This window comes from Sphaeramia orbicularis, chromosome 22 (genome assembly GCF_902148855.1).
Source record: "Sphaeramia orbicularis chromosome 22, fSphaOr1.1, whole genome shotgun sequence".
NCBI lineage: Eukaryota > Metazoa > Chordata > Actinopteri > Kurtiformes > Apogonidae > Sphaeramia > Sphaeramia orbicularis.
This window is the reverse complement of record NC_043978.1, coordinates 26373206-26395086: the sequence shown is the minus strand read 5'-3', so window position 1 is coordinate 26395086 and position 21881 is coordinate 26373206. Positions and strand designations below refer to the sequence as shown.

At 36.0% G+C, this 21881-nt stretch overlaps 1 protein-coding gene across 1 annotated transcript in view; it reads right to left on the bottom strand.

The window, feature by feature from the left end:
• Positions 1-21881, bottom strand: part of rps6ka1 (ribosomal protein S6 kinase a, polypeptide 1) — a 160371-nt gene that overhangs the window by 6406 nt on the left and 132084 nt on the right. Inside the window, 16 exon segments of the mRNA XM_030127076.1 lie at positions 2225-2383; positions 2474-2563; positions 3934-4059; positions 6185-6208; positions 6210-6316; positions 6493-6595; positions 7156-7220; positions 7926-8014; positions 8131-8201; positions 9848-9990; positions 10495-10532; positions 12797-12903; positions 13086-13165; positions 13252-13332; positions 20158-20239; positions 20392-20508. Coding sequence (XP_029982936.1) covers positions 2225-2383; positions 2474-2563; positions 3934-4059; positions 6185-6208; positions 6210-6316; positions 6493-6595; positions 7156-7220; positions 7926-8014; positions 8131-8201; positions 9848-9990; positions 10495-10532; positions 12797-12903; positions 13086-13165; positions 13252-13332; positions 20158-20239; positions 20392-20508 — 1482 coding nt within the window.

Genomic DNA, 21881 nt, shown 5'->3' with positions numbered 1-21881 from the left:
AATAAAAAACTCTTTCTGAAAAAACTGTTGCATCATGTTGTTTCCAATCAAGACAATTATTTAATGTTAAAAAAAAAAAGCCAAAACTTATCCTTTCCTGGTTCTCAAGAGGATATATTGGTTTATGTACATTTATACAATGGACTAGTATGTGACCTGTGGGAAACCACGGGTTGTAGATGTGGTCGTTCGGATGCTGGGAAGAGCAGACTTTTGGGAAAAGATGTGAGTATATATTTTATAAGTAGTGACATAAAAATTGTTTGGTAAATCATTCTTTAAAATGTAAACGAAAATTAATATACAGTATTAATACCCAGCCGTGCCTGCAGAGTGAAATTGTGAGGTACACAGGAAGAACACAGATGGGGGGGTTGGGGTTGGGGGGGGGGGGGGGGGGGGGGGGGTGATTCGTAAGATCCGGGGGGGTCTTGGTAAGTACCTTACCTATCTCTCTCAGTCTCTCTCTCTCTCTCAAATATCAATCAATTCAATTCAGTTCTATTTGTAGAGCCCTATATCACAACAAGGTCACCTCACAGGGCTTTACAGAATTATTTGAATATGAAAATAAACAAGTCCAATAAACAGTGGATGAAGGAAATGGGTTAATGTCCCGGGCATCCCCCATCCTTAGACCCTCCTTCTTGGCAAAGAAAAACTCCAAAAACCCAATGGGAAAAGCGTGGTACTGTGCTTCAGTGATGGTAAGGAAACTGTATTCCAAAATGAGGTATCTCTGAAAATATTAGTCCTATCAACTTACAGAGATATTTAATGTGGAGATGGGACTATTCCTCAACTGTAGGTACCAAACTGGCCAGTTAAAAACATCTCAATTTGTCAGAATCGTGCTGATACACACATACACACAGATGCTCTGAGACCTTCCAGTATTATGATATAGATTAATAAATCTCACAATAAAAAACACCTTTAAAGTGAATGCATTGTAATGTGCAGACAGTGTTTGGAAGTAGATCTGGTAATGGAAACAAACATTCCTTTTGAGTAAAACCCATTCTCTCGTTTATTCTCAGAATTTTACATTTTGACCCCAGACTGTATATTAGATTTACACTGCACCAGAGAACAAATGAAAGAAGATGCTGTGGATCCAATGGTACCAAACAGACATTTTATGATACTATTGACTCCCTACAAATGCATCAAAACTCATTTAACCAAAAAAGACCCAAACGTCCACTGTCGACCTAAACCATCTACTGATGTAATATGTTTAAATACCTGTTGATCCATTAATCCTATCAATCCATGTAAATTGGTGTAAAATACAGTTTGTCATCTTTTCATGGCCATCAGATATGACCCATTTGGACGTTCAGAGGCTCCGTAGTGAACGTAGAAACATCGTCATCTTCTACAACACTGACTCACCAGTAAAACCCATGGAGCTGAATCAATGGCAGTGGATGGAGACACTGAGTTTATGCTCAGTTAATGATACGTTTTACTGAAAAAGTCACTTTTTCTTCAGTTTTTATCCGTTTCTGAAATTATAACCCTCAACTTTAAACATGATCAGTACATTAAATGTAGGAAAATACTTGATTATCCTTGGAAAAAATTCAAAATACAGTGTACAATATTGTAATAAATGATGATAAATCACTTAAGAAAGATTAACTAGAGAGGAAAAATCATTTGGGAAATGCCATAAAAGTAGCGCTGGGTCTTTATGGGTTAAGATCATCTCTAATTTCTTTTAATTTAACAAAAGCACATTGGAAAAACTTTCACTTGAAATCATTTCATACATTATTTTAATCTTATGGTCGCAGGAACCTATATTTCCACTCGTGTCTTTGTGAAAATAATAAAATAATTGAATAATATTGAGCAAATTAAGTTTTGTAACCTCATGCTTTGACCAATCTGAAATATTTCAGTGGCTATATTATGAAGGGAATTATAAAATCCCACAGTGGATATCAGTAGGTTAGCTCTTTTTCTGAAAAAGGGCTAAAAATATTCCAAGCAAGTGAAAGAAATGTTAAAAACTGAGTAACTTGTATTTCCATTCACCTTTCCCAGTGCAGTACTTCAAACTGTGGATAATAATACACTGATGGAAACACAGTGATAGAAATTGGTGTCAATGCACCAAAAAAAACCCAAACAAATGAATGAATAAAATGTACAATGTTATTAAATACAGAGGAAATATGTAAATGTGTAGGTTTTTGGTACAGGTCTAACTTACCCCCTGTGAATGTAAATACTCTACAGTCTTGGTGATGGTGTGCAGCACAGCACTGGCCTCTCTCTCTGAAAAGAACTTCTGTTTGAGGATCCGATCCAGCAGCTCTCCTCCACGCATCAGCTCCGTCACCATGAACACCTGCTTACCGTTGTCATAAACCTGGCACAGAAACACACACACAATCAAGTCATGGAATTTAACGCCCTAGGCAGATAATAGAGCAGTAAACATATGTGGTTTTATCCTCACATCCTTCAGTGTGATGATGTTGGGATGCTGTCCATATCTGAGCAGAATCTCAATCTCCTCTGATGGGTCTGTGCTGGTCTTATCGATCATCTGCAAATGACAAAATGACACTTTCTTAATTGTGATTCTTTTCAAATGCTAGCGGAAAATTATTACCTTAGTAAAGTTATGGATGGATTTTCATGAAATTTTCAGGAAATGTTGATACTGGCACAAGGAAGAAATGATTAAATTTTGGTGGTGATTGGGGGGGGGGGGCAAATAGATCTCTCTTGGCAGAGGTCTGCGCTCTCTGAGTGCTTTTCTTGTTCAGTATATTTTCAAGAGAGAGAATAAGAATTGAGAGAGGACGTTTGTCTGTTGGTTTGTTTGATTACTGTTGCTCACTTGATTTAATTGTTTACTTTATTATGTATTCCTTTTGTGTTGCCTTCAAGGATGTATGTATGTACAGTATATATACATTTTTGAAATTTATTTTTCTGGTGTGTCAATATAGGTGTGTATGCATGTACATGTATGTGAAAATGATTAGTGACATTAACTATTTACAAAAGATCCAAGGGAAATGATTTTTCATACATTATACTGATATGAAGCTACAAGATAAACTGTTGTGTGGAGAAGGGGTGGGATCAAATGTTTTCTTTTTTCATACAGAATCCCCCCCCCGCCCCAAGGGGGGTAGGCAAGGGGTGTTGTTTTTGGTTCAGTTTCTTTCTTTCTTTCTTTGTTAACACTCTAGCAGCAAAACTGTTGGTTGAATTCATAATAGCATAGAATAGCAGAATAGCAGTGATTACATTTTGGGAAAAGTAGGTTAAAGTTTACATTTTTTATGAATCAAAAAAAAAAAAAAAATCCCATTTACTTATAATGGGTGAAAATTCCAAATGTCTGTAGCAGCACAACTATTGGATGAATTCATACCAAATTGGGTTTATAGATTGTCAGTGACCCAGAATAGATGGGATTACATTTTGGGAAAAGTAGGTCAAAGTTACATATTTTAATGAATTTTTAACCCCCCCCCCCCCCATTTACTTAAAATGGGCAAAATTTCAAATGTCTATAAAAACATCAATTTTGTTTCAATTTACTTCAAACTTGTTTCATATATAGAGGCAATTGATATGTTGACATCAGCACATGCATAGACATGATGATATCAGATGGATCGATGCTAAAATAAGCTACAATATGTGTGAGGGGCGGGGTTTGTTGTGCCTGGCACCACTTGTTCTTGTTGCATTGGTTTTAAATGTTGATATTTGAAATAATCAATCATTATTTCCTCCCGCTCCTTTTCAAATTTGCAAATTATGTCATATTTTGTTTTCATGTAACTGCCTACTTTTTTTTTAATGTTTTCTTGCAATCTGTTTTATTTCTAAGGCCTAAAGTAGGAATAGTTTTGTTGCATATTCCAAATAAACTGAAATAATAAGCAGTGTTGATACCTTGACGGCATATTCTGTGTTGGTGGCTTTGTGGATGCATCGTTTACAGACGGAGAAGGAGCCCATTCCGATGTCTTCTTTCAGCACGTATCCGTCGCTGAACAGCAGGTTCTTCCCATGCAGCTGCTGTAATGTGTCAAAGATTAAACCGCCTGAGTGGAAGCATGTTCGACTGACAGAGATGAGGAAGTAGAAGGGTACTGCTGGTTTTGGGAAAAGAATCTATTTCCAGCCCCGTTTTCTCTCTCCATGTCTAACTAGCTGTCTTCATCTACCACACAGTCAGTTAATTACTTCCACTGCCAGGCATGAAACAAGATCTGAAGCCATTTAGCGCTGGTAAGTGATTACTCTGCCTTCTTCTTCTGAGCCTTACACTCCTCCATGCTGTTATCTGTCTGTCTTTCACACCTTGTGTTTCAGTGCTATCACCACTACACAACTGCAAGATAACACATTTAAAATGTGACTTTAATGAGCTGTTATCGTGCTTAATCCACCTCATTGTGAATCCATCTCTCCAGTGTGCTGGAAAGTGTTACAGGGTGTTTGCTCTTTATCCAAATACAAATTCCAGACTTTTTTTTTCCTGTACTTTTATACTTGCATGCCTACATTTTTGGTTGAGATTCTACCTGTTGTGTGTAGTAGAAAAGACCCTTTTAATAAATGTATGAATGAATGAATTCATAATTCGCAGTAAATTACGTTTTACTGACAGAAACATTTTCAAAACATAAGAAAATCACAAAAGTGCATGAATATTAAACAAACTACGGGTGGGAATTGAAAACCGGTTCTGACTTAGAACCGGTTTCAGTTGATCAGTTCCATCAGAATTGCACACCTCCAGCGTTATCAATTCTTCTTAAACATTCTCTCATTTCCCATTTCCTGAACTGTTCATTAAACAGTTCAGGAAAATATGATTGTGTTTGACTTTCTGTTTGTGTGTGTATAATGGTGTGTATGTGTGACATATTCAGTGATTTGATATGGAAAATGGTCAAATAAGCTCCACTATGACCTGTCCAACTACTTTTTTTTCCCACTCAGGAATCGATAGGAGAATTGATAAGGAATTGGATTGGTAAGCAGAATTGACAATGGCTTTGATATTGATAAAATCCTATCAATTCTCACCCCTAACACAAACAAGTTTCACTAGAGTCATTCCAGTACCGACTGGTTAATGAAACCATATCTAGTTTTTTTTATATACTTTCCTCATGTGTTTCTTATATTACAAGATTGCGTGCCTTTGAGCATACTCTCAAATTTGACTATAAGAGAAACTTTTTTCCATACATTATAAAGACTTTCACACAAAATTCCAGACTTTTCAAGGTCTGGAAAGCAGAGTTTAAAAATTCCATACTTTTTAAGACTTTCAAGACCTGCACAAGCACCCTGTGTTATTTTCAGGAGGTTGGAGTTCAACTTGCAAACCTTCTAAGAACCAATTTGATTTTCTACAGGTAGAGATTTCCAAAATCTGATGTTTTTGCTCAAGGATGTTTTGTCACGACGGTCTAAACAACACAAATCAATTATGGTTGGTTTCACCTCTGTATAGAGATAAAAATGTTAACTCACTTCAGTAACCCAACAGGGAAATATGGTTTCTGCATTTCACCCACACCAACACACAATACTTAGCATTAGCTGCCTTAGCATTAGCTGCCACTGAAAGTGCTCATGGACCAACTCCAGATCTTTATAAGTATCCTGATCAAGGGCACTGACAGGAGAATCAAAATATATACAGTTGCGGAAAAAATTATTAGACCATCAAAAGTCATTAAAAACAATGGTTATGCAATCCAGTACTAACACCTGTGTGTATCATGTGACTAAAACACACAGAAAAGAAAACATGGAATGCCTAAAAGCACTGTTTTTGTCAGTACAATGCCATAGATACTGATGTAAGAACTGAAGTGATTTTGGTTATTATCAAGAAAACATGGAAAATGGATAGATATCAGCTCTGAAATTAAACTACTATGAACTATTTTTGTTGTTATCATTATATTTGTTCAAACAAATGTACCTTTAGTTGTACCAGGCATTAAAATGAACTAGAAATGGAAGAAAACAAGGGGTGATCTAATAATTTTTTCCATGACCGTATACATCTCTACAGGTTAGCAGGTGAAACAGCTACAAAATGCATAAACTAGATTTATTTGTTGTCCTCTTGGACTTTTCTGTTGCTTTGCTGTTTATTTATAACCCATAATAAACTGACCTGGACGACTGGGTGTGGGGGGGGGCCGGACCGGCTCCACTAAACCTTCCTCCTCTAAAAGAGTCGACGCCACAAAGCTGAAGCCTCTGAAGAGCTGGTGAGCTCCAGCACTGGGGGGGACACCAGGGGAGTCTGGTGTGACATCAGACAAAGACGGTCAAACGGTTTATTAATGTCTTTAGAGGGCACTACCTTACATTTACCCCAAAAGTTGCCCTGTGATGATTATTTACAGGTAAACGGGAAATATGTTGCTTTTCAGATAAGATAAATGTGATGTGGAACAAAACAACAGCTTAACCTCTGACCTTTAGGAGTGCGTGAAGTGAACTCAGAGTCGAAGTAGAAGGTGTCATCTGGACGTGCCACTGCCGGTCTGAACGGAGGCTTTACTTCTTTCCTGAAGAGTTTCTGAAATGAATACAATAAATTCATCCACATGGTCCTTTGCTTGAACTTTGTGACTGTAAATATTTTTATAGGTCCTATGATTATGCCTTCATATATATATATATATATATATATATATATATATATATATATATATATATATATATATATATATATATATATATCTCATGTATTATGAAGAAGGAATATGATCCAATGCACAAGAATTCAATATGGTGCAGAGCTGGGTATGATGTTATTTTTTTGTTTCTTCTTATGCAAATCATAAATTCACTAAAACAAGTGCAATTTTTACTTCTAAAATTTTAACTCAGCATCTTTTTTTTTGGTTTCGTTTCTTCTTAACTTATAAAGAAGGTGCACCAAGCCTTTTTGTCTCTTTGTAATGTGAAAAAAAAAACAGTCTGACAAAACACAAAATAAACCCAGGCCAGAAAACAGTTTAAAGGGAAATAACTGATCTCCCAGTAACAGATAAACACACACACACACACACACACACACACACCCTCACACACACACATTTATATATATGAATTAATAACATGGAAGACTCTTACATTCCAGTCTATGGTTGAAAAGAAACCATGTCGTTTGATTTCCTCTGCACCGTCAGCACCGGATCCTGACAAAAAATAAAAAAATAAAAAAAATAAAAAATTTTCTTTCTTGAGTCTGTTTGTTCATGCAAAATGAAATGTGATTACTATAGATTAAAAATCTATGATACTTAATCATGATTAATTGAAATTAATCCACAGCAACCCTGTGATTAATCTGATGAAACATTTTAATCGTTTCACAGCACTAGTTGAAACACATTGGTGATGACATTCCCACCACTGTTTGTGCCTCAGACTTGAATAGAATAGAATAGAATAGATCTTTATTGTCACTGTCACAGGACCAATGAAAATCAGTTCAGCAGCTCAGTTCAATTTAGCAGCAAAAACACTTAGTGCAAAAGGGACTGTATAAGAAAATAAAATAAAATACAAATATCAGTGTTAAGAAAAAGTTGTTTCTGGCTGTTGTATTTTATTTACTTTCTGATGATTGATGAATTGATGATTTCCTCTCAACAGTTATTTTTTACCCTTTTGCTTGTCATGTATTCTGCACTTGATTCCTTTATACACATTTACAATCTGTGTTTTGACCTTGTGAAGCACATACTACCACTTTTTGTTCTCCTTCATAAAGTTAAGTTTGAGGCACAGTTTCTATCATGAGAACTTTAACATCAGATGCTTTTCATGAGTATTAGGGACTGTGCTGATCCCTGCACAGACGACCATCTGTCAGAAGGTATTTATGGGTCGATACCTACCCAACCTGTTGGCCGGGTTCCTCTTAAACAAAGCCCGGAGCAGAGACTGGGCCTCAGCGCTCAGGAACTGAGGCATTCCCAGACGTGCCCTGAAGGAAGACACACATGGCTGGATTTATTTCGACCGCCACAGACTGAGGCATTTGGAACAAAGTGATGCCGGGCCTCTGTGTGGGACCGCTGACTCCACCCAGGACATACTCACTTCAGAATCAGGTTCATAGTTTCTTTGCGGTCCTTCCCTTGGAATGGCAGCGCTCCTGTCAACATCTCAAACTGCAAAAGGGAACATTTGATCATCTACATGTACACACATCCATTATTGCTCTAAAATGCATATTAACCACAAATCCTATTAAAAAGCTTCAACAAGCAGGTAATGTGGAGTTTCTCGGTTTTTCACTGCTATCAAATATATGTTTGGATATTTAGATGCTCTATAGTGAATGATGTGTCATCTCACTAATGTAGAATTAATTCATCAGTGAAACCCATGCGCTGTCAAACTCTGAGCCAGTAAAGCTCATATATCCTCCTGAGACCCAGGAAAGTAAAGGTTTTGGCTTTTTTACATTAAATAATTGCCTTGATTGGAAACAGTATGATAGAAGTGTTTTTTCAGATACATTTTTTAAATGAAATGTCCTTTGCAGTCCTGTTTTTTTTTTGTTTTGTTTTTTTTAAGTAAAGCTGTGAAACTCTTCTCCCCAACAGAGGTCAAACATGCATGGCTGGGTCTCAGGAGGAATCATTAAGAATTCAAAAAAATATAAATACAACTTTTTATATAGAAAATTTGAGACAAAAATCATACATTTTTATCAATTTTTTTTTTAAAAAGTCATTAGTAAATTCAACCATTCTTAGACAAAACTACTGTAAAATTGCTACTTTGACTTATTTAACTTTAACTTATAACGCAAATTGCTAAAATGTGACAAAAAAACCTTAACCCTTAAAGACCCAGTGCTACTTTTGTGTCACATCCCAAATAAATTTTTCTCTCTATTTAACCTTTCTTAAGTGATTTATCACTATTTATTACAATACTGTCCTCTGTATTTTGTATTTTCACTGTAAATCATGTATTTTCCTGTATTTAATTTCCAATATTTAATTTAAATGTTCATGAAAACACAATGAAAAAGAAAGAGTGCAACATAATTATCTATGACTATCCTAATCACTTATCTGTTTATATCTGTAAATTATATCTTCTTTCTTCTATATACGTGTATTTGTTTTATTAGTGGTTTTCATCTTTTGAGATCCAGATTGGATTGGTATGGGGGTCGGCATTGGTTTTGGGGGGGTTATACTTTGTGTGTCACAAAATCTTTTATCTATGATAAAATGTGAATTTCTGTCTTTTCTTGTATTGTACTTTTGGAGATGCACAATGGAAATAAATTTAAAAAAATGATTTAAAAAAAAAGAAAACAGAATAAATTAAAAGGTTAATATATCAAAACAGAAAAAACGGAAGAAAAAGTAACTTTTTTGAATAAAATATATCATTAACTGAATGAAACAATAAATGTCTCCATTCTGTCATTGATCCAACTCAATATTGTAGAAGATGTTTCCAAGTTCACTACAGAGCCTCTGAACGTCCAAATGGGTCATATCTGATGACCATGAAAAGATGACAAACTGCATTTTACACCAATTATTTACATGTATTGATAGGATTAATGGACCAACAGTAATTAAACATTTTACATCAGTACATGCTTTTGGTCGCTTGTGGATGTTTGGATGTTTTTGGGTTAAGAAGCACAATTATGCATGTATTTTTCATAGCATCGTGACCTAAAAGACAGGGTTTTCCCCTGTAAGTCGCTTTGGAAAAAAGCGTCTGCCAAATGCGTAAACATAAACATAACATAAAAGAAAAAAAAAAAAGCAGATATTTCCCTTACCATCAGTACTCCAAATGACCACCAGTCAGCGCTGTGAATGTGTCCCTGCCTGTTCACGACCTCTGGTGCCATGTACTCCACAGTACCACAGAAGGAATACGCTTTCTTCTCATGATCAATGGCTTCTTTACACAAACCAAAATCTGGAAAACACCCAAGGACACGTATGAGTATGAAGAATCACAACATAGTAAAAACACTGCACTGGGCGATGTGTCAGTACTTCCATTTAATGCAGCACTTTGAGTTTTCATGTACATTTCTGAGGCTTAAATAAGGGTAAATTAAATGTAAAAGCTGCTCTGAGAAGCTTTCATCATACACTATATATTCATCAATCTGAGGTGTCGTCTGTGTGACCGTTATACTGCCGTTATAAACCCTCCTAAGGTCACCTCTGGTTCAAATGCAGCAGAGCAGGGGGGCGAATAAATGGAGGTGATTATGGCCGACGATAAGATGAAGTGAAATAATTAACGAGAGCACCATTTACAGGTCTATATGCAGATACAAGGAGGCGGCGAGATAAGGCTGTCGGCAAACCGTGAGTAATGAAGGTCAACAAGATGAGGAAAGTGGGTGTGGGTCCAAGGACAAGAGGGTGGAAAAACAAGTAAATAAACAAATAAATAAATAAAAAGACTCACCTGTGAGTTTGATATGTCCCTCCTCGTCCAGGAGGATGCTAGAAGACAACAACATCAACAATCATAATCATATAGTGATAGTCATTTGAGTTTCATATGAGGCATTTTATTGAGCTGATTTATTGATTTCATATTAATATAAATATTCAAACATATTAAAGAGAAGCAAGAACACGCTTCAGTACATAACACAATAAAATATATTATGTAGTGTATGATAGATTAACATAATATACAGGAAAAAAACTATAAAATAAGTTATATTAAATCCATTGTAAGTCCATTTAACACAGTTGTTTTAATAAGACTGTATGTTAATGTTAATAGCAGCATTATAAATACCTTTATTCTTTTATGATAAGACATTTTAATCACTTATAGGAAGTTTCATAAGAGTTTAAAGAATACTTAAAAACATTCAACAACAGTCCCAAACATTAGTGTTTACCAGCTTTACAAACACATTTATTGAGTTTAACTAATGTCACTGTTTTTGCTTTTTTTTTTTTTTCCATTATTTTTGTCGTTTTATATAATTTCAACACATTTTTTTAGCCTTAGCAGTTCACTATCTAGCAGTCTTAATAAGTGCATAGTTAACAAGTGGTTCAAGGCAGAACAAACTCCGCCCCTCACACGTATCGTATCTTATTTTGGCATCGATCCAGCTGATGTCATCATGTCTATGCATTTGCTAATGTCAGCATATCAACTGCCTCTATATATGTGCCAAGTTTGAAGTAAATAAAAACAAAATTGATGATTTTATAGACAAGTGAAATTTCAGCCATTATAAGTAAATGGGACAAAAAAAGATTTTAAAAATTCATAAAAATTTGACCAATTTTTCCCAAAATGTAATGACATCTATTCTGGGTCACTGGCAATCTATAACCCTAATTTGGTATGAAATCAACCAATAGATTTGCTGCTAGAGTGTGAAAGAAAGAAAGAAAGAAAGAAAGAAAGACAGAAAGAAAGAAAGAAAGAAAGAAAGAAAGAAAGAAAGAAAGAAAGAAAGAAAAAAAGAAAGAAAGTAGGGTAATAATACTACTTTTTTTTATTATACTTGAATGGAACGACTGTAACACCCAATTAATGGGATTAATAAAGTATTCTGATCTGATCTAATCTTAAAAAGTCACGTAATAACTTTTGGAGTGAATGTAAAACAGCAGGTACTTAATGTGCACTAACAAAATAAAAACTTCTAATTTGATAACACAGTTGAACTATAATCCAAAGCAGGGGACCCCATTTGAATTCCAGGTGACCCCACATGGGGTCCCAATCCCAAGGTTGAAAAACACTGATCTAAAGGGTTTAAGAATCTCTTCATTGTAGTTTGACAAATTAGGGCCCCACAAACAGCATCTTGCTTAAGGCTAGGGATGGGAATCGAGAACTGGTTCTTTTTAAGAACCGGATCCCAGTAGCTTGATTCCTTGGAATCGTTTGCCTGCCTGCTTAACGATTCTGCTTATCGATTCCACCTTCGTTGTGCATGCGCAATGACGTCATGCATACGCTGCATTGTTTTGGTCAGAACGTAGCCAACATGGCGTTGAGGCACAAACGGTCTAAAAAGCTGACACCAGGTCCACTGGAACACTGTCAAAGCTTCCATGTCTTCTAAAGGGTAGAATCCCTCCAATATGCTGAAACATTTGTCCACAGCATGTGATTCATTTACAGGAATGTCATGTATTTGATTCGCTATTTAGTGGCGCTTGTGAATCTAGCGGATGAACACCGGACCGTTATTCGGGCCCATTTCCGGTTCAGGCAACAAACGTCATATCCCCTCAAATACAAGTTTCCGAAGGTAAGGGAAAGGAAATGAGGTGCACAACAACAGGAGGTGGGCAGAGTCGAACCGGTTCCATGTAGTGGACATGCGGCAATAGAGGAATTAGTAAAGCACCTTAAGTCCCCCCCCCCCCCCCCCCCCCCCCCCCCCCACCGAACCGGGCCCGGCATCATCTGTTATTATTATTTATATATACTGTATATGTTATATTTTCTGTGCAGAGATGGAAATATAAAAGACAGTTAATGCAAACACACCCGTTTGTACTGTTTTATTCCCTCACCCAATGAGAATCGATAAGGAAGTGGATCAATAAGCAAAATCAATAATGGAATCAAAATCGTTAAATTCTTATCGATTCCCATCCCTTCCTAGGGCCCCCACGAAGCTAGAAAACAGCCCTGATCCAAAGCATTACCACACCACAGGTGATCCATTACTGGCCCAGTTTCCATGGATTTGGCTTCAGTTATATAAAATGTACCGACTTACTTTTCAGGTTTGAGGTCTCTGTAGATGATGCCCAGACTGTGAAGGTGGTCCAGTCCTAACGCCAGCTCTGCCAGATAAAACTTCACATCCTCCTCCGTGAACATCACCTGGCAAAGCAAGGTAACACAGGAGGAGAAGAAATGAGAGAGAATAACAGCACAAATAACAGACAATGGAGGAAACAGGGGAAGTGGTGCCAGCGCAGAATTAATGTCTGGAATTAGGACATGAAATATGAAACCTGTCCCTGAAAGAAGTAAAACACCTGAATTATCTGAGGAATTCTCACCTCTTTGGAGAGCCTAGTGAACAGATCGCCTCCTCGGAGGAAGTCCAGGATCAAGTACAACTTCCCTTCAGTCTGGAAAGCTACAAAAACACACACCAAAAGTTACAGCCAAGGCTACGGAGAAAAGGTTTATGAAATGATGAGAAAAAGTTTCAGACGGACGCACCATAATGTAGTTTGACGACAAATGGGTGGTTGACATCTGCCAGGATGTCCCTCTCCATCTTGGTCCTCACACGATCTCTCACTGAAACAAGAAGAACACGACAGCTCAGATCCAGCCCACAAACACAAACTACAAGTGGATGTCATTTAAATGGCTGAACAGATTAGACCAGTGGTTCCCAACCTTTTATAACTCCTGATCCCATTTTAACGTCACTAATTTCTGGCGACCCCGCACATTCAAAACGGAGACTTTTTTTTTTTTTGCTAAAATTAATTTGGTTTTGATCATGTAATAGTTTGCTATACTATGTTGCAAATAGATGTTAATTTTAGACGAAATTTAGTCCATATAATGATTATCATTATCATTATTAAAAAGTGGATTGAGTCAGGATGAACACCACTGAAGGCCAAGAAGTGGAATACAAGGACCACCACTGACTTCTACAAATATACTATAAATATAAGGTAAGATAAGGCAAGATAAGATAAGACTTTATTTATCCCACTGTGGGGATATTTCACAGTTAACAGCAGCAAAAATTTGACAAATACACTATTAAGGTAAGGTAAGGTAAGGTAAGGTAAGGTAAGGTAAGGTAAGGTAAGGTAAGGTAAGGTAAGGTAAGGTAAGGTAAGGTAAGGTAAGATAAGATAAGATAAGATAAGATAAGATAAGATAAGATAAGATAAGATAAGATAAGATAAGATAAGATAAGATAAGATAAGATAAGATAAGATAAGATAAGATAAGATAAGACTTTATTTGTCCCACCATGGGGAGAGTTAACAGCAGCAAAAATACAACAAGCAAGTGCAGAGAAAAAGACAGATAGAAAAAAAAACACAAACAAGTGAAAAAAAAACTGAAATATACAGAGAAAAATAAGAATTTTTTTGTTGTTTACATAAATATGTATATAAAGAAAGAAAAAATAAAGAAAGAATAAAGATAAGATAAGATAAGATAAGACTTTATTTATCCCACCGTGGGGACATTTCACAGTTAACAGCAGCAAAAATACAACAAGCAAGTGCAGAGAAAAAGGCAGATAGAAAAAAACCACAAACAAGTGAAAATAATTGAAATATAAAGAGAAAACTAAGAATTTTTTGTTATTTATATAAATATGTATATAAAGACAGAATAAAGAAAGAAAAAAGAAAGGAAGAATAAAAAATTAAAAATTATTTACATATTTATATTTATTTACATACTTTAGAATAAACATATGGTTTTGGAGGAGCATGTGACTTTGCATGTGAACAAACTGAAAGAAACATTCTCTGGGTTTAAAAAAAACAAAAAACAAAAAACACTGCAGACTGTAGTGGTCCATATACTGTATGCATGTTGTTCTCTGTACAGGAAAAGCATACACCCTTTTATGAAACTGAGGGTACTGCCACGTAAAAAAACAAAACCACAAAAATCAAATAGGAAGTTTGTTTAATGGCCCTATGTGAACCTGACGATGGGAAAGTTTCAGCTCCCATAAAATAGGTGTAAACCCACACACTGTCTAATTCACAGGGATCTAAAACTGAAAAATGACAGTCTTCATACATTTAGGACATTGGAAGTATTTGGGTATTTTTTTTTTTCTGATCAAGATCTTTTTATTGAAGTTTTCTTAATATAATACAAGTGCAGTGCTGAATGGTCCTAGCACAAATCTTAAGCAGGCATGGGTGTAAAATCTATCGCAGCTAGCACTAAGGGTGTAAGAAAATATCGGTTCTGCAATATATCATAATATTTCATTTCACAATACTGTATCGATATTAAAAAGTACTGTATTGATGTTTTTAGGTTTTTATTCAAATGCAGATATTCTGGAGGTTCATTTTTGTGTTTTTGTTTATATTTAATGTATTATTATTTAACACTTTTATTAAATAATGTTAGTTCCTTGTTGGGATTGCACAAAAATAATGTTATGATGTTAGTTTTGAACTAATTGGGCAAGTTATCTGGGCAAGTGACTATTTTTGGTAATTTCTGCACACATTACAAGTAGGGGTGTAAGAAAATATCAGTTCTGCAGTATATTGCGATATTTCATTTCACAATACTGTATCGATAATAAAAAGTACTGTATTGATATTTTCAGGTATTTATTCAAATGCAGATATTGTGTAGGTTTATTTTTGTTTTTCTTTGTGTTTATATTTTATTTATTATTATTTAACACTCTTTTATTAAATAATGTTAGTGCCTTTGGTGGGATTGCACAAAAATAATGTTATGAACTAATAGAATATGAACATTTGAGCAGGATCTTAAATTGTAATGTCTGTAAAACATAATTTAAGTTTTAACACAGGAAAATTTGTGATGTAGCATTAGATTGTGATCAAATAAAAATGTGTTTTTTTTATTTGTGTAGATTTATGGTGTAATTAAATTCTTCAAGGAAATAATCTTAAAAAAAAAGAAAAACAAAAAATTGCCTTTTTAACAGTATCATGATATATCGTAATCCTAGTATGGTGATTTGTATCGTATCGCCAGATTCTTGCCAATACACACCCCTAGCTAGCACCATAAAAAAACAAAAAAACAGAACAAAACAACGCAAACAACAGACTGCACATAAAATAATCCCTGCCAGTGCACTGGACATAATAAAGGATCACTATGACAACAGAAACCTGCGCTAGGAGGAAGTCAAAATGAGCAGCATTGTGAAGTGTTTGACTATTTTTATTATTTTTTTATTACCTCCGCCAAGTGAAACGGGGCAGGTTATGTTGTCATCGGGGTTTGTCTGTTAGCAAGATAACTGCAAAATTTCTGGACGGATTTGGTGAAATTTTCAGGAAATGTTGATACTGGCACAAGGAATAAATGATTACATTTTGGTAGTGATCGGGGTGTGTGTGTGTGTGGGGGGACTGATCTTCCTTGGCGGAGATCTGAGCTCTCCGAGTGCTTTTCTAGTTTGCTATATGACTTAAACTTGTGTTTTATCTGTGCAAAATAACTCTAAACTATTTCCTGACATCCAATCGCAAACACGTCCAACATGTTTGACACCCGTTAATATAACTTTAACAGCTTTTCAAACAAAAGCCTCTTTACAGAAGTTGATTGATTTATTACGATGCCACTGACATATAAATGAGTATGTGCTTCCACTTACACAGAGAACATCAGTTACTAAGCAATATGTCACACACACACAAACACACTGATAAAAGAATGTTGTATCTCAGACCACCTCTAAGATCTGAGTGTGTGTTTGGATCCTGATGCATCCTGGGAGATCTGATTAGAAGGCGACACCTTTAATGCCAGGTGCCAGATCAGGACACACTGAGATCTGATCCTTTAAACCACATGGTCTGGGCTGCAGAGTCCACATTCTTTCAACAGGAATACATCCTGAAATGACTGCCTATCAACTGATGTCTTTGGTGTAAGTGAGCGCACACTTATTTTCATGCTAACGGCATAAAATTAAAGTGTCTGAAAATTCTCAAAAGCAACATAATACAAGTACGTTAGAGGAATAGTACTGGCTGAGGACACCAAAATAAATCAGTGACACTTTTTTTTTTTCTCTCCAAGTCGGGAAGTAGAATATCTGCAAATTACATAATTTAGTTGAAATTCATGTCAATGTTTTCAATGCTTGAATGCGTTTTAAAATTTTTAAAAGTGGGTTGGGGTTTCTCTGTATGGAGTTAGTATGTTTTCTTGAGGTAATCCAGGTTTCTCAAACCATTCAAAGACAAACACATGCACATTTTTTGTCAATAATATTTGAATATCTCATTTATATTTTTTGTGACACCATGAAGAATACTGCAGTAATAACTAATGAGGATCATGGGTTGATAGGTCATCCATAAGTGTGAATGTGAGAGTGAATAATTGTTTGTATATGTCAGCCCTGCAATGAAATGGTGAGAAATCCAGATTATACTATCTTCCAGTAAAGGTGACTGGGATAGTTCAGAAAATAAATGAGTGAATGAGTGAGTAAATGAATGTTGCGGAGGGAACTGAGACACTGAACACATTCTCATATCAGGCATGAATTGCTAAATGTACAATTGCTCATTATACATAGTCTTTATACACTAATTCTTTGGTGTCTCTCATATTCATGTACACATTCTTAAATGTTTTTATATTATATTTTCTCTTTTCTTTGTATCTAGCTGAGAACTACCTCCAAGAAAAATTTTGTTATGTGCACATTTTGACAATAAACATTCCTGAATCTTGAATCTAAAACTGTCCACTTATGATCAGATCATCCACAACACAGTTCTGTGCAAAAGCTTTAGTCCAACATTAGGTTTGTTGGTTTAGTAAAGTTCTAATGACCACATTTATGGATTTGTCAGTCTCTGTACAAAGATCTGTTAGAATTATGCAGTTGAAGAATATATAAAAACCTAAACATTATATAATTAGAATATAATATGTTATAATCATGATAACTATGTTTTGGAATTTGAATGTAATATGAAATAGCTTTGATTCCTGTTTTTTGCTGATTTGCTCTAAGTTGTGTGATACATTGACATTAGAAGATTAAAGGCTTCAAATGGTAAAATGGCAAAATACAGTGTTATAGGTGGGTTATCTTGGTTTTTAGAAGGGTAGAGTGTGGGTTTAGAATGGATAAGGGAAGAGTACAATGTTATATTGTTAGACTAGGGATAAAGATAAGAGTTTATGAGGCCTGGGGAGCAAGGACAAGGGGTAAAAATGAAGCAGTCAGATGTAGCGTGGGTGATATGTGAAGGTATTGGCTGACGTTAGGAGTAGGAAGATAACACCCCCACAGTAGCAGGAAAAAGATAATTCGGGTCGCTTGAGGACGGGGGGGGCAGAGAGATGGGGCTATGAGACTTTATGTCTGTGAGCCTGGAAAACTGAGACCACAGATCTGTGTAAGTTTGTTTGATGTTCATTAAATGGCTGATTCATTGTTACCTCTGCCAGGATGTATTGTGATCACTTTCCTTTGTGTGTTTGCGTGTGTGTTTGTTTGTTTGTTTGTTAGCAAGAGAACTCAAAACGTTATGGACAGATCCCATTTCAGGTCTGTTTTATGGTCAAGGTAATAACCAATGCAACAAATGCGGAGGAAAGAGAATTGGAGTCAGATTAGTGAGTAGAATCCCAACAGATCCGATCTGAATATATGAGAAGTATGTACAGCAGGAAAAACTAAAGTTTCAAGGAGAAAACAACTTCTATAAACCAAAGTGGTCATATTTACTGACCTGCCCTTGTACTTAATATGTCTTCAACCCTTTTATTCAGACAATATGAGATGTATTGCATATTTTTTAATGTTTAACACCAGGTTTCATTCAACACGAGATGTTTCCAATTGTTACCTCCACCAGGAGGTACTGTGACCACTTTGCTTTGTGTGTTTGCGTGTTTGTTTGTTTGCTTGTTTGTTTGTTAGCAGGATAACTCAAAAAGTTACGGACAGATTTTCATGAAATTTTCAGGAAATGTTGATACCGGCAGAAGGAACAAATGATTAAATTTTGGTGGTGATCGGGGTGAGGTGGTGGTGGTGGTGGTGGTGGGGGCTGATCTGTCTTGGTGGAGGTCTGCGCTCTCCGAGTGCTTTTCTTGTTTGTCCTGTTTCTTGTCAGAGGTCACAGTAAATAGTGACTTTAACCTTTACAACACATTAAGTTCAGTTTTTTGTATGTGTTTTGAGGCTGTGCACATATTTCCTGTATTTTTATGTTGTGAAGAAAAGAGAATAAGAAACTAAAAAAGGACTCGGAGAGTGCAGACCTCTGCCAAGGCAGATCAGTGTCCCCCCTTCCCCTGATCACCATCAAAATCTAATCATTTATTCCTTGTGCCAGTATCAACATTTCCTGAAAATTTCACCCAAGTCCGTCCATTACTTTTTGAGTTATCTCGCTCACAGATAAACAGATAGGCAAACCCAGATGAAAACATAACCTCCGCTGTTCCTTGGTGGAGGTAACAAACTGAACCGAAAACAATATCCCTTGCCTCTCCTTCAGGGGGCAGGGTAATAACACTACTTTTCTATTACTACTATACTAGAAAAGCACTCGGAGAGCACAGAACTCCCGATAACCACTAAAATGTAATCATTTGTTCCTTGTGCCAGTATCAACATTTCCTGACAATTTCACGAAAATCCATCCATAATTTTTTGAGTTATCTTGCTAACAGACAAACAAATCCCAATGGTGGAGGTTAGGGTTAGGGTTAATCGATAGTCGATTAATTGTTTACATCCCTAGTATCAACAGTTCCTGACAATGTCATGAAAATCTGTCCATTACTTTTTGAGTGATCTCGCTAACAAACAAACAAACAAACAAACAAACAAACAAACAAACAAACAAACAAACAAACAACCAAACAAACAAACCCTGATGAAAACATAACCTCCTTGGTGGATGTAATAAACACATATGTTCATTTCTACCCTTTTTTCCACAAATTTCCAAGATTTCATGGTCTACATTCACATTCCATGGTAATTATTCATCAAGACACGTCTAAAATGTATGTATGTATAAATGTATATGTATGTATGTATAAATGTCAATTTGTGAGAGATTTTGTGTTGCTAAAATGAATGTTGATAAATAAAACAAGTGAATCTAGTATCACAGAATTTTCGGTTTTTAATTTTATATTCATATAGATTTATGGCTCGTGACAAAAAACTGCAGGATATATTGCGGAGAACTTTTAACCCAAAGTCCATGAGGGTACAGTCTAAACAAAAATGCATTTAAAAAGTAGTGCCCAGACACGGGAACGAAAATCATTTTCTAGCCACTTTTCATGGTTCACCTTATGTCCTACCTGCAAACACAACACAGACAAAGGTGGCCTAAGCCAGTCTTCTAAACCCATCATCAGCTGTACCTTTGAGCGTGGCCTTCTTCAGAACCTTCATGGCATACAGCTGGTTGGCATCAGGAGCCGTCACCTTTCGCACAAGAAACACCTGCAACGTACAAAACAAACACACACCGCAAAACCTCATTACACTGTATCAGAGTGCAGCTGAGCGCAAAGGAAGGAAACCAAAGAAGACGCTCCATCCCCTCAGCAGACAAAAGGAGCCACTCAGAAGGTATCTGTGAGCATGTGCATTACCTTTCCAAAGGATCCCTGTCCCAGGACTTTGAGCAGTTCAAACTGAGAAGCATCAGCCTTCTCCGAGCCCTCCTTGACCACATGTGTAATATTGATCTCCTTGATCTCTCCATCATCCTGAGAATGGCAAAAACAAAGACAAACAACAGATGAGTGATTGTACAACATGCAACAACAGTACTGAGGACACGCTGTGGCAGACTGTTTGCACGCACCATAGGAGTGGTTTGTGCTGTAAATAGAAGTATATAAGTTTAAAAACACCAGAAAGAGGAAGCAACAAAAAGAGATGCAAGTGCAAACAAAACCTGTTTACACGCAGTAGAGGTGTTGAACTTTCTGGAAATGACAATGACTGTAAAGTTCAGTGAATATAAATGACTGTAAATCATTTGTGCACTTTTTTATTGTAATAGAACAGAGTAGAGTAGAGTAGAATAGAATAGAATAGAATAGAATAGAATAGAATAGAATAGAATAGAATAGATCTTTACTGTCACTGAAACAATGAAAATCAGTTTAGCAGCTCAGTTCAATTTAGCAGAAAAAAAACACTTAGTGCAAAAGGGTTTATTGCATAAGAAAATAAAATGAAATAAAATACAAATATCACAGTGTTAAGAAAAGTGAACTGTGCAAGGGCTTCAGAATCAAATATAAATACACATGTGCTACTAAAATAATGCTAGAACTCTTGAAATGAACAATATATACAGAAAGAATATACAAAAGCTAACTCCATACTACAGATGAGAGTTATGCACAACCAATAGGATAAATACAGGTAGAGGTAAGGGGCATGTGTTGTGGCTATTGCACTGAGGTAGGGTGAGAATTGCATTGTCCACTGTAAAAATGTGATGCAATGTTTATTATTATTATTATTATTATTATTATTGCAACCTTTATTTAACCAGAAAATAAAGCTTATTGAGATTAAAAATGTCTTTTTCAAGAGTGTCCTGGCCGAGATAGCAGCAGAATTTACACAAAATAGAAATCCCAGCCATACATCCACACTAAAAATATACATAAAACACAATAAAAGTCAGTTCTAAATCCATACATAAAACACTAAAATAAGAACATGCATATAAAACTCCACTATTTTAAAAGGTACTAAAACAATGTCCCTTAAAAGCATCTCACAACAGAACACGAGTCAATCAATTAGAAAACATCTACAACCACAATGTGGCGTATTTTGACTCAAACTGTCACCTAATGCTCAACTTCATGTGTTGTTGTTCTTATAGGGTGGAGCGACAACACTACATGTGTTAACCTGCAGTCAACCCTAGCCAAAACCTACCAACACCCAAAAACAAAGTCAACACCAGCAAGTACCACATCAAAAGCCACAACTACCTCTGTAAACACCAGTTTTGTTTTTCAGTTGTCGATACTCATACTCCTTGGAGGTCCACGTACCCTGGTGTGTATCAGTACAATGAGCTGAAGCGAGCATTTTACTTTAAAAGTGTGGCCTG